General features: G+C 37.5%; 2 protein-coding genes across 2 annotated transcripts; both read right to left on the bottom strand.

Moving 5' to 3' along the window:
* cdk21 (cyclin-dependent kinase 21) lies at positions 1–5,839 on the bottom strand. The gene is made up of 8 exons (XM_042721635.1): positions 5,457–5,839; positions 4,663–4,925; positions 4,451–4,583; positions 2,418–2,585; positions 2,221–2,330; positions 1,369–1,419; positions 1,128–1,260; positions 1–1,037 (listed from the first exon to the last, which is right to left on the bottom strand). The coding sequence occupies exons 2-8, from the start codon at positions 4,890–4,892 to the stop codon at positions 945–947; spliced, it is 918 nt and encodes a 305-aa protein (XP_042577569.1). The 5' UTR covers positions 4,893–4,925; positions 5,457–5,839; the 3' UTR covers positions 1–944.
* A 140-nt stretch (positions 5,840–5,979) lies between these two features.
* retsat.2 (retinol saturase, tandem duplicate 2) lies at positions 5,980–10,886 on the bottom strand. The gene is made up of 11 exons (XM_042721623.1): positions 10,614–10,886; positions 10,262–10,444; positions 9,829–10,070; positions 8,997–9,198; positions 8,688–8,885; positions 8,346–8,465; positions 7,469–7,607; positions 7,243–7,352; positions 6,923–7,089; positions 6,680–6,839; positions 5,980–6,495 (listed from the first exon to the last, which is right to left on the bottom strand). Exons 1-11 carry the CDS (start codon positions 10,771–10,773, stop codon positions 6,350–6,352), a joined length of 1,827 nt encoding a protein of 608 aa, XP_042577557.1. The 5' UTR covers positions 10,774–10,886; the 3' UTR covers positions 5,980–6,349.
* Between the last annotated feature and the right edge of the window lie 1,040 nt (positions 10,887–11,926).

The raw sequence follows: 11,926 nt of genomic DNA, 5'->3' as shown, positions 1-11,926 counted from the left end.
ATGCAATTATACTTTGGCATGACTGTCTCCCACTGGCCACCTTCCTTAACTGTTGTCACGGTGGTCGTCTTGACACTTTACTAATTGCATTAGATTAATTGAACGGAAATTCTTTACTTGGGATCAAGAAGAAAGGCAAACATTGTTTGTGACAAACAATGTTGAAATTGCAGTTTTATTACTGAAGTTCCAGTACAAAGAAAACAGTCAAATGTGCATTCAATTACAAATGTAATTTATTGTATTCATTTGAAGGGTCATAATGTCATAACTATGTTTAAATATCAATCTCACCCCATTTAATAACAAACAGGCACTGTTGGCTCTAGTTTGTGTTTACTGCAAATTCATCAGGAACAGAAATCATAAAAACTGCAAACAATTTGCTCAGAACTTAAGACAGTGCATGCAATTAAAAATAACAGTTGCAACTGATGCCAAAACAAACACAAAACAAGGCATAAAAACATCACTAAAAGTCAACTTTCAAAAAAAAAAAAAAAAACCTCTAAGGTAGCACGCTGAAACTAACTGGAAATGTTAAACTTACCTGTTAGACAACCAATTGTGCTGCAACATACACAAAAATGTAATTATTAGAGAATTGTCGTATGTGAAAAAGACAAATTCTCATTCTTCACCATTGTAAACACATGAACAAGGTGATGGTATATACAGGACTGAGAGCTCCAAAAACAGCTGGATATTTTAAGGGCATTTGATTCTTTATAGCAGTTCAAGCAAAAAGGTCAGTTTCTACCAAAAATGTTTGCACCTCATTTTCATTAGAAACATTACAAATTGTGATCTACAGGTTAGGGTGTTGCTCTTTACTCCATTATAAAAAATAAAAATAAAAAAAAATTCAGTCTAACAATAAATCTCGGTGCACCCCTGATTGTGTGGGAGGAGCCTGTCTAATCATGTGACTCCGCCCTCTTCACTCATTCATCTTCACTGTTGCAGTCTGCCAGGAAAGGGTGGGCCAAAGCTCTACAGGCAGAGATGCGATGAACTGGATTGAAAGCCAAAAATTGCTGCGAGGAAAGAAAAGTTATTTGTATGTCTATTCTGAGTACCAGTCACTGACATCTCTATCCAAATAGAAATAAATGAGTAACACTTACAGACAGCAGGTCATTTTCCTCATGGGCAAGACTGGGCAATAGTTGTTTTGTAGGCTTTTTCTCAGCCCAGGCAGGGCTGTAGCAGACAGGGCTTTCTATGGGCCAGTCCTCCTCACCCGGCAATCCAATTACCCTGAGAGAGAGCGAACATGCAAAACCACAAATGACCACAAAAACCTGAACTTCTTGGTTGCAATAAATTTTAACTGAGGTTTGGAAATGCATAAGAATTTTGACTCACTCAAAGATCTTTTGCAGCTGCTGGATCTCTGTGAATCCACGAAACAAAGGCCTGCAGAAATGGTGAGAGAGAAAGATAAAAGAATTAGAAAAGTTGTTTGTATTTTCATGCAAATTCATCTGTCTCTCTTAGATAAAGATTTAAATTAGACCTATGTCAAGACAATGTGCTTTACATTCTCACAACCATGAACAACTGCACAAGGCAGAAAATAGAGACATTTAGAAACACTTTTTATGCAGTCTGTGGTAATATTCATACATTTCAGTTTACAATGTTTTTGCTTACTTTTTTGCTTGATTTGTAGACAAATACACTATTGTTCAAAAGTTTGGGATCAGTAAGATTTTTGAATAAATGTTTTTAAAAGAAGTCTCTTATGCTCAGCAAGGCTGCATTTATTTGATCAATAATACAGTAAAATCAGTAATTTTATTTAAAATATTTTCAATTGGAATTTATTCCTGTGATGTTAAAACTGAATTTTCAGCATCATTACCCCAGTTTTCAGTGTCTCATCATCCTTCGGAAATCATTCTGATATGCTGATTTGATGCTCAAAAAACATTTATTATTATTATTTTTATTATTATCAGTGTTGAAAATAGATGTGCTGTTTAATATTTTTGTGGAAACTGTCATACGTTTTTCAAGATTCTTTGAAAAATAGAAGTTCTAAAGAACAGCATTTATTTGAAATAGAAATCTGTTGTAACGTATATAAATGTCTTTACTGTCACCACTTATAATAATGTCCTTGCTGAATTAAAAAAAAAAAATATATATATATATATATATATACATACATACATATATTATAAAATGTCTCTTTTAACTCTGTTATGTGCTCACCTTAACAGAAAGAGTTCTGCAAAGATGCACCCAGCACTCCACATATCCACAGAAGACATGTAACTGGACTGCAGCAGGACCTCTGGAGCCCTGTACCACAGAGTCACAACCTGCACACACACAAACACAAATACATCACATGCACGAGCTCACTACCACCACACATATTTCTGACAATGTCCATCTGAGCTCCATACACATGGGGTGAGGGCGATATGGTATGTGTATATCCTGGCTAAACCGAAGTCTGCAATCTTGACCTCCCCTCGACTGCTCACAAGCACATTGTCTGGCTTTAGATCCCGGTGAATGACGGTGTTAGTGTGGAGGAAGTCAAGTCCGCTGAGCAGCTGACGCATCACATCCTAAATAAAGAGAGAGGAAAAAACACACAAATCTATGCTCTAATCCATACAGTGTGACAATATGCTACCACATTGGGGCATGTTGTCACCAAAGGTGTACAGGTGCTGGTCATATAATTAGAATATCATCAAAAAGTTGATTTATTTCACTAATTCCATTCAAAAAGTGAAACTTGTATATTATATTCATTCATTACACACACAGACTGATATATTTCAAATGTTTATTTCTTTTAATTTTGATGATTATAACTGACAACTAAGGAAAATCCCAAATTCAGTATCTCAGAAAATTAGAATATTGTGTAAAGGTTCAATATTGAAGACATCTGGTGCCTCACTCTAATCAGCTAATTAACTCAAAACACCTGTAAAGGCCTTTAAATAGTCTCTCAGTCTAGTTCTGTAGGCTACACAATCATGGGGAAGACTGCTGACTTGACAGTTGTCCAAAAGACGACCATTGACACCTTGCACAAGGAGGGCAAGACACAAAAGGTCACTGCAAAAGAGGCTGGATGTTCACAGAGCTCTGTGTCCAAGCACTTTAATAGAGAGGCGAAGGGAAGGAAAAGATGTGATAGAAAAAAGTGTACAAGCAATAGGGATAACCGCACCCTGGAGAGGATTGTGAAACAAAACCCATTTAAAAATGTGGGGGAGATTCACAAAGAGTGGACTGCATCTGGAGTCATTGCTTCAATAACCACTACGCACCGACGTATGCAAGACATGGGTTTCAGCTGGCGCATTCCTTGTGTCAAGCCACTCTTGAACAACAGACAGCATCAGAAGCGTCTCGCTTCTAAAAGGACTGGACTGCTGCTGAGTGGTCCAAAGTTATGTTCTCTGACGAAAGTAAATTTTGCATTTCCTTTGAAAATCAGGGTCCCAGAGTCTGGAGGAAGAGAGGAGAGGCACACAATTCACGTTGCTTGAGGTCCAGTCTAAAGTTTCCACAGTCAGTGATGGTTTGGGGTGCCATGTCATCTGCTGGTGTTCCATTGTGTTTTCTGAGGTCCAAGGTCAGTGCAGCCGTATACCAAGAAGTATTCGAGCACTTCATGCTTCCTGCTGCTGACCAACTTTATGGAGACGCAGATTTCATTTTCCAACAGGACTTGGCCCCAGCACACAGTGCCAAAGCTTCCAGTACCTGGTTTAAGGACCATGGTATCCCTTCTTAATTGTTCAGCAAACTCGCCTGACCTTAACCCCATAGAAAATCTATGGGGTATTGTGAAGAGGAAGATGCGATTATGCCAGACCCAAGAATGCAGAAGAGCTGAAGGCCACTATCAGAGCAACCTGGGCTCTCATAACACCTGAGCAGTGCCACAGACTGATCGACTCCATGCCACGCCGCATTGCTGCAGTAATTCAGGCAAAAGGACCCCAACTAAGTATTGAGTGCTGTACATGCTCATACTTTTCATATTCATACTTTTCAGTGGGCCAAGATTTCTAAAAATCCTTTCTTTGTATTGGTCTTAAGTTATATTCTAATTTTCTGAGATAATGAATTTGGGATTTTCCTTAGTTGTCAGTTATAATCATCAAAATTAAAAGAAATAAATTTGAAATATATCAGTCTGTGTGTAATGAATGAATATAATATACAAGTTTCACTTTTTGAATGGAATTAGTGAAATAAATCAACTTTTTGATGATATTCTAATTATATGACCATCACCTGTATGTACATTCAAAGAATTGTATCTTCGTTCCTGGGCTATAATTGTGGCAGTGTACAGTGACTTTTTTGTATCAAAAACTTTCAGGTATTTCTATACAGAAATTGCTTTTCAAAAAGAACTGAAAAGAGTAAAACTGTGACTGCCACATCAGAGGAGCAACGTTAAAACCTTAATTTTGTCCCTAGCCAGGCCATTTTCTGATGCTCTGCTGAGAAATGCAGTCAGATCCTGATCAATATACTCAAACGCCAAGGTCAGGTCAAACTTCTGGTTTTGCCATCCAGCTGATACATTCAGCAACCTAAGGAGAAATGCCATATTACTCAAACTGAAAATTCATTATGCTTGTATGTGGCATTTTTGACCGTTTCCACCCTCACTTGACTATGTTGAGGTGGTTGAAGTGCTCTATTTTTCGCAGAAGAGCCACTTCTCGTATCACGAACTGAGGGATGCCAGACTCCGGCTCCTCGGGGATGTTGAGTCTCTTCACCGCTATGAAGCGCTGCTGCCCGCGCCTCTCTCGCGCTTTGTACACTTTCCCGTAGGCGCCTTGGCCGATTTCTGCCAAGATTTCATAATCTGAGCTCTCCCAACAACTGTCATCCATGTTTAGATCAGGTCAATCTGTCAGACCGTGTTACTGAAAGAGACAAAAGTTATTGGGTGCTGAATAAAAAGATTCAGAAAACTTTGTGAAAGGCTTCAACTCCTCGGCTTTTTACCTATAATGTTACATATAGCTGGACTGTATGGCTCTTAAAAAAAAAAATTCTATAAAAATATTTACCTTACATAAATATAACAAATATGTATGAATGTATGTGTGTTGCTTTGTTTTAAAAAATAATAAAAGAGGACATCCTGTTGACTAAATTTGTTTGTAAACTTTAAAAATTTGCATATTGGCTTACTAGGTTAAAATTTAATTAAATCTGACTTGATTAATTCATTGGAACCTGTATACTATTTGACTTTTCCACTCAAGAAACTCAATTTAAGATGCCATCACCGGTGACACTACATTTATTCATGAACGTATAGGCCTACATCTCGCGATGAAATGGTTTATTAACAACTTCACGGTAAGCGTGCACGTTGCGGAACTTGTTCATATGGCTAAGATATACGCTCTTTCGAAGACATAAAACTATAATTAAGTAACTTAACTTACCTTTTCTGTCACTGTCATCCAAAACCTTGAGCAGGAAAATTATTGTCTACTAATTTAGACCAATGACACGAATCAATACGCGTAGTTTGCCATGATTTTAATAAAACCTCACAACATGCAGGGGTGTGAGATCTCTATCTGCAAAACCAACCAATGAACAGCTGAGGATTTTTTTCTGGATATCCCCCATCTGTGAACTATTCGAGAAAACGTATTCTCATGTGAAACGACATGTACATCTATGCACTGTGAATGTCAGCAAATACAAATCATATATTGTATAAAATCATTTTTAAAACCCTGCATATATTACTACCTGTACTATGCATTGACCTTAGACATATATATATATGTGTGTGTGTGTGTTTAATTCAGTTTTGTTTAAGATGATCATTTTTTTCAGCCAGGTAGAAAACAAATAAAGAAAATAGACATTGATTAAATATAGTATCTACAATTTAGAGACTTAACTTTCAGCCACACTGCCCCTTTGATTAAAAACCAGATCCATTCCACACAGTGATTTGTTACTGGAGTTAACATATTTATTCAGTATGCACAAGCATCCATAGTATGTTAATAAGCACATTTAAAGGTATATTTATACCCGTCTGAAATGTCACTGCAACTTAAAAAGGCATTATCCTTTTATGTGCATTAAAAACTAGATTTGGAATTACTGTATAGTTGAGCTTTAAACCAGTAAGGCACTTGATAAACACTTTGCCAATAAAATCATTTTTAAATGGTTAGTTACAAATACAGTGGTGCATTATTGTCCGGCAGTGCAGTGGTTATTTTGTTAATACAAACACATATCCTCCATTTGTTCTTTTCTAGATCCATATCTGATACCTCTCAGAATGATTATGAACATTACATGTTATTAATGCTTATTCTTTCTTCTTGTTGTTGCCATTCTTGACTCTCTTGGGGAGACCAATGGCATCCAGGTGAAGATTACGGTTCAGGATGACAGAACCACACGTCAGCGCTCCTGTCAGTGCTCCAGCAAAGCCACACAACATTACATCCTGACCTGTAAGCAAAGTCCAGATTTGAAAGAGAAAAGAGATAAACCAGTGCACTTTGCCCATTCATTCTTCTAAATATAAGGTACCATCAGCTAAAACAAATACAAACAATATAAGGAATGGGATGTATCTCAAAATCCATTTTTGGATGGCATACATATGAATTTGCATACACTGAGTCAAACTCACCCGTGAGGAAGAGGTTTTTAATGGGCGTCTGTGGTCTGATGGTGGCGTTTAGTTCAACACTGAAGCGAGGAATACCATGATCAGCACCGTAGATCTCCCCTTTAGGAGCACCAATGTAATGCTGATTCGTGATTGGGGTGCCTGCATCCACATATTCAATCTAAAGACAGAGAAAGAAAAAAAGAGTGTATAATACAAGATGAGAGCAGGACCCTGTTAAGACCCTGTTTAGAGAGATCATACCCTGTCCTTGATCTTAGGAAAGATCTCAGTCACTGCCTCTAATATGTTATTGATGAACGCCTCCTTCAGCTCCTTATAATCTATGCTTCTGTTCTTCACTTTGTCATCTTTCCACTCTTCAAACCATGCATAGTTAGCAAAGCTAACAACAGTCACAGTGGATTTACCTGTAGGTGAAGCATATTTGGATTTGGAACATGATGCATCAAACAGAATCACACAGTTTCAGTTATTTTAGTGGAGAGCCTTTAAAAACTGATTCAACCACATCACATTTGTACGTTCCACAACATCACTTCATCTTCTCTTTTTCTCTCTACCTGGTTTCCTTTCTGGCCAGGTTGGGTCTTTGGCAGAGGGTGAGGCCACAAAAATCAAAGGGACCTTTTTGGAAGATTCTTCCCCATTTCCCTTCATGTAACCCTCCAATCTGGAAGAACAGCAGACATGAGCGCAAAATGAGAGCAGTGCTGATGTTACAGTGGACAGTGATTTAGAAATGAACAAGCACTTGCACACTATTTAGGAAAGTAGGTTCACACTCACAGCTCATCCAAATTGTTTTCAGGGAAAATAAAATAATTGTCTGCTTTTAGGCCCAACTCCTCTTTTGTCCCGTCCACACCAATGAAAATACTGAGACCACCATCTCCATGCTGCACCATGCTCAACTGTTTCTGGATCGCTGCACAGTACCATCACAAAAATACCATACAGTATGCTCACATGGATAAGAGCACAAACATCACAGCAAAGAGGTTTCGATTTCATTGATATCACAGCATTAGAATTTCAAACCTATGCTTTATATAAAAGATCCAACAATGGCAGCATTGCTAACAATAATGTTTTCGTTGTTGTTGTACTGCAATGATAACATGATTAATCTTTCACAAAAATAAAGTATATGTTTAAAATCTGTTAAACAAAGAATTAACACATTTGTTTATTATTATTAATTGATAAAATCATCATCTCTTTTGCAATAATAACATTGAGGGAACTTTCCAAAAATACAAAACTCTAACGTTGGATTTCCTGTTTGTTTCTCCTGTGCCTACAGTGCCAGTTTGTTTTGTTTATGTTTAGTCTAATAAATCTAATTTTGTTTAGTGAAACCAACACTTGACAGGATACCAAAATGAAAACATGGATCTAGCAGCAGCACTATGTTCACCCTGAGCACCAGCTTCAAAACCTCAACAACAATGACAACTTAATTATATATTTCTTTTAAAGATATATTTATTGAAAATAAATTATATAATTATTCATTTGTTGAACTGCGATTCTAATATTGATGGATCTTTCACATAAATAAAATGTTTGAAAATTTTAACGACAAACTGCAATATGAAGAACATTGAGTAGCTTTATGAGAATCTTTTTCCTGAAAAGCAGAGTAACATAGGCTCTCTCTCACCAGGCATAGTCTGCACATCTTTGGGCAGGAGATGTTCGTAGGTATTGAAGATCCCAGCATCTGAAATCACTATGGGAGCGTGAACATGCACCTCCTCCTGCCCCTTCAGAACACTCACACCTGCATCAGTGCCAACAAAACAGTCCAGTCATTAAATCCTTGCACATGTAAATATTGTAGAAACTTAATTTTCTGTAAAGTTGCTTTGCAATGATCTGTATCATAAAAAGCGCTATACAAATAAACTTGAATTGAATTGAATTGAACATGTGTTGAAGCCTCTTCTAACCGGTATGAAGTGTAAAATGTTATGTGGGAAGTGGAAGATGTTTTAAGTGTTACCAATAGCCTCTTTAGCATCATTGAGGAGTATACGGTTGACAGGTGCTCTAACAAGCACTGCACCTCCTGCCTTCTCAATGATTGGGATCATGTGGTAGGCGATCTCACTCGCACCGCCTTTCGGGTACCAGGCTCCATTCAGATAGTGGCACAAAAGCAAACTGTGCATGGAAAAGCTGGCTTCTTTTGGCATTTTACCTGTTTAAACACAAACACAAAAACTGAAGAAGGTCAGTAGCTGCAAGTTACTGTACGGATTATGACTAAACCACATATTTTCAGTCAGGTCAGAGAGCTGGATCATCTCACCGTAGGTCCCAAAGATGTAGCACATCACAGCTCTCAGGTCCTTATTCTGTGTCAGCTCGTTCACCACATCTGTCAGGCTGCGGGACGCATAGCGGAAGAAGGAAGAGAGGCGAGTGGCCAGGCCCGTGTGCACCAGGAACTTTGCAAGAGGAGTCGGGAGGAGCTTCAGCAGAATCATGAGCCATATTCCATTTGCAACTTTCTGACAGGAGCATTAAAAATCAGTGTTAAGTTTTGTGTTTTACTCCGTGTCTCCATTAAGCTCTTTCTGCAAAAGTGGATTTCTAATCAAATTCTAAAGACTAATCTTTGTAACTAATGAAATGCAATATACTACATAACTAAACTGTGCAGTAACAATCATAAAAGTACAGCAGAAATAGTTCATGAAGGTGATGTAAGCTTATGTGCAAGCAAGCAGTGTCCTAATTTCCCCTTTAGAGACACGTCGCAATGCTCTTGGATGAGTGCCTGTCTGTGGCTGTGATTGTAGGGAAAAGGTCATGCAATCAGCTACATATAAATTTTTTTATCTTTTAACTCCTAAATGCAAAAGATTCACATAGATTTTTAGAGAACTTAATGACTAAAACTACTCTACTATTCAAAAGATTAGGGTTAGTAAGATTTCGTTTTAAGAAATTAATCATTTTAACAATAAACACATTTAATTATACACATTATACGTGAGCATAAGAGACATTAAAAATCTTACAGACTCCAAACTTCTGAATGGGAGAATATATTTTCACATAATTGGCCCATATGACCATCTTGTGCATTGACACCTGACAGACAACTCCAACTACTAAACACTATCTTTGTTTCTCACCTTGGAAAGTCTCACATATTCATCAATGGCCTTTTCCTCCCCTGGGAAGCACTTCTTCAGTTCATTAATGTATCGTTTTTTTCCACTGTAGATGGTATATATGCACTGGTTTTCTGGTGGACCCAGGACCACTTTGTCAAAGGGGTTGTCCAGCGGCTCCCACTGCAGCTGCCCATTGGTCAACTGGTCAATCACACAGCGCATTGGCTTGTGATCCAGTAGTTCCCCAATATAGTGGATCCCTGAGTTAGGGGAAAGACATTCAGATCACCACACAGTGACCTATACATGTGAAGTAGCACATTAATTGTTTTAATAGGACTCGATAAATGTGCTTATAATAGCCAAAGCAAGACACGACACAGGGTTTTAGGCAGTTATATACTGTTTTTTTCAGATTGATCTATTGCTTAGGTACTAAAGTCATTCTCACCAACATCAAACTCAAAGCCTTGCTCTGTGAAGGTGTGACAGCATCCTCCAGCCCGGTCATGTTGCTCCAGAACCAGAACCTTCTTACCCACTTTAGCCAATAGGACAGCAATTGCCAATCCACCAATCCCACTGCCAACCACTATTGCATCCAAGTCCTGAGGGACCTTACTGGCCAGAAAACCTGAATGTGGAAGCAAACGTGGAATGAGACTATTGGGTGTGTCATGAAAACCAAAGTATTTACTGCAAGAAAAAAAAAAAAAAAAAACTTTGTGCAGGTTTTGCCTTATATATATACTGTCTAGACAAAAATCTCAACAATAATGCGGAGGGTCATATTTTTAACTGACCTTGTTTCAGGACTTTATTCTTCAGCTTTCGGTCGAACACCATGGGCTTCAGCGGCTCGCGCGTGTCGATAGCAAAAGGATTCGGTCCAGAAGTTCCCAACACATATTTAATCATAATGGCCACTAAAGCCAAGGAAATTACGACGACAGCGATGCACATGTTGTCAGGTACAAAGCGTTGTCATGTGCTGGCAGATACTGACATACAGTAAAACAAAACACTTCCTCACACCACTGCGTGTTTAGTGTTGACTCCTCCTCCGAAGATGACGCTGACCAATCACAAGGTTTGTTTTTAAATGACGTATGCGGAGAGAAGGGCAGGTTTAACCAAGAAAATTTAAATAAATGTATGTTTAATATTGTATAATATTGACGTTAGATAACACAGCTACTAAAACTTAACTACTTTGTCGTTCTGTGTGAAATAACGTTTAATCGATCTTGTACTTTCGTCTCATTAAGTCTACTGCAAGGAACCAGTCAAATAAATGCAGCAACAATCCTTCAACAATAGCAATTCTGATGGCTATTTTCTGAAAGTTGCCCTGTCGGTTCTTTGCTAAGAATTTGTATGCAAATGTCTGTGGAATGTTTAAATAATTTATTTTAAAACAAGTATGTCAAGTAACCTTGTTTTATTTATAGCTTCATTTACAAACACAGCATACATAGCATGGTACAAGACCACTAAGGATGGCCTATTACAACTCATGACTCATTCACAGGAAATGACAACAGGTTTAAAGTTTAAAGCAGCTTTTTTCATGTATTTGAAATATAAATATTTTGTGACATTTTAAAAGTATTCACTGTCACTTTTGATCAATTTATTACATCCTTGCTCAATAACAGTACAATTTATCTTGAAAAAAATCTCACTGACCCCAAACTTTGGAAAAGTAGCCTTGAAGGCCTATATGTCAGGTTGTGAGCTGTATCTTTTTTTCCTGGGCAATAACATTTAAATGTTCAATAATAACAAAATTGAGCAAGAAGACCCAAATAAGAGGTTGAAATCAGATTGATTAACATTTGATAAAGCATTCCTGTTACATTTTTGTTACATCTTTATTGAACCTACACTTGTTATGTGTAACAAAATGTATTTCTCTGTGTTCAGGTTTGACTATCCTAAAATTAATGCAAAAACAGACTTTTCAAACCGTTTAAAAATATATATATAAACCTTTACAGAAATCTAAACAAAACAAAACAAAAAAACAACTAGAGAATTTATAAGCCTTTTATAGCTATATAGGAATCTAGTGGCTAAACCATGGATTTGCAGACTTTTTTGTTTGTTTGTTTGT

This window comes from Cyprinus carpio, chromosome A3 (genome assembly GCF_018340385.1).
Source record: "Cyprinus carpio isolate SPL01 chromosome A3, ASM1834038v1, whole genome shotgun sequence".
NCBI lineage: Eukaryota > Metazoa > Chordata > Actinopteri > Cypriniformes > Cyprinidae > Cyprinus > Cyprinus carpio.
This window is presented reverse-complemented; position numbering and strand designations above follow the sequence as displayed.

Excerpts from the sequence above, each read along its gene's own strand:
- retsat.2 (XM_042721623.1), bottom strand. The coding sequence starts at position 10,773 with ATGTGCATCGCTGTCGTCGTAATTTCCTTGGCTTTAGTGGCCATTATG. Across the intron at positions 8,886-8,996 it reads CTACATCTTTGGGACCTACG|GTAAAATGCCAAAAGAAGCC; the intron begins GTGAGATGATCC and ends GTGTTTAAACAG. Across the intron at positions 8,466-8,687 it reads TGATGCTAAAGAGGCTATTG|GTGTGAGTGTTCTGAAGGGG; the intron begins GTAACACTTAAA and ends GCACTGATGCAG.
- cdk21 (XM_042721635.1), bottom strand. The coding sequence starts at position 4,892 with ATGGATGACAGTTGTTGGGAGAGCTCAGATTATGAAATCTTGGCAGAA. Across the intron at positions 2,586-4,450 it reads TGGCTAGGGACAAAATTAAG|GATGTGATGCGTCAGCTGCT; the intron begins GTTTTAACGTTG and ends CTCTTTATTTAG. Across the intron at positions 2,331-2,417 it reads ATATCGCCCTCACCCCATGT|GTTGTGACTCTGTGGTACAG; the intron begins GTATGGAGCTCA and ends GTGTGTGTGCAG.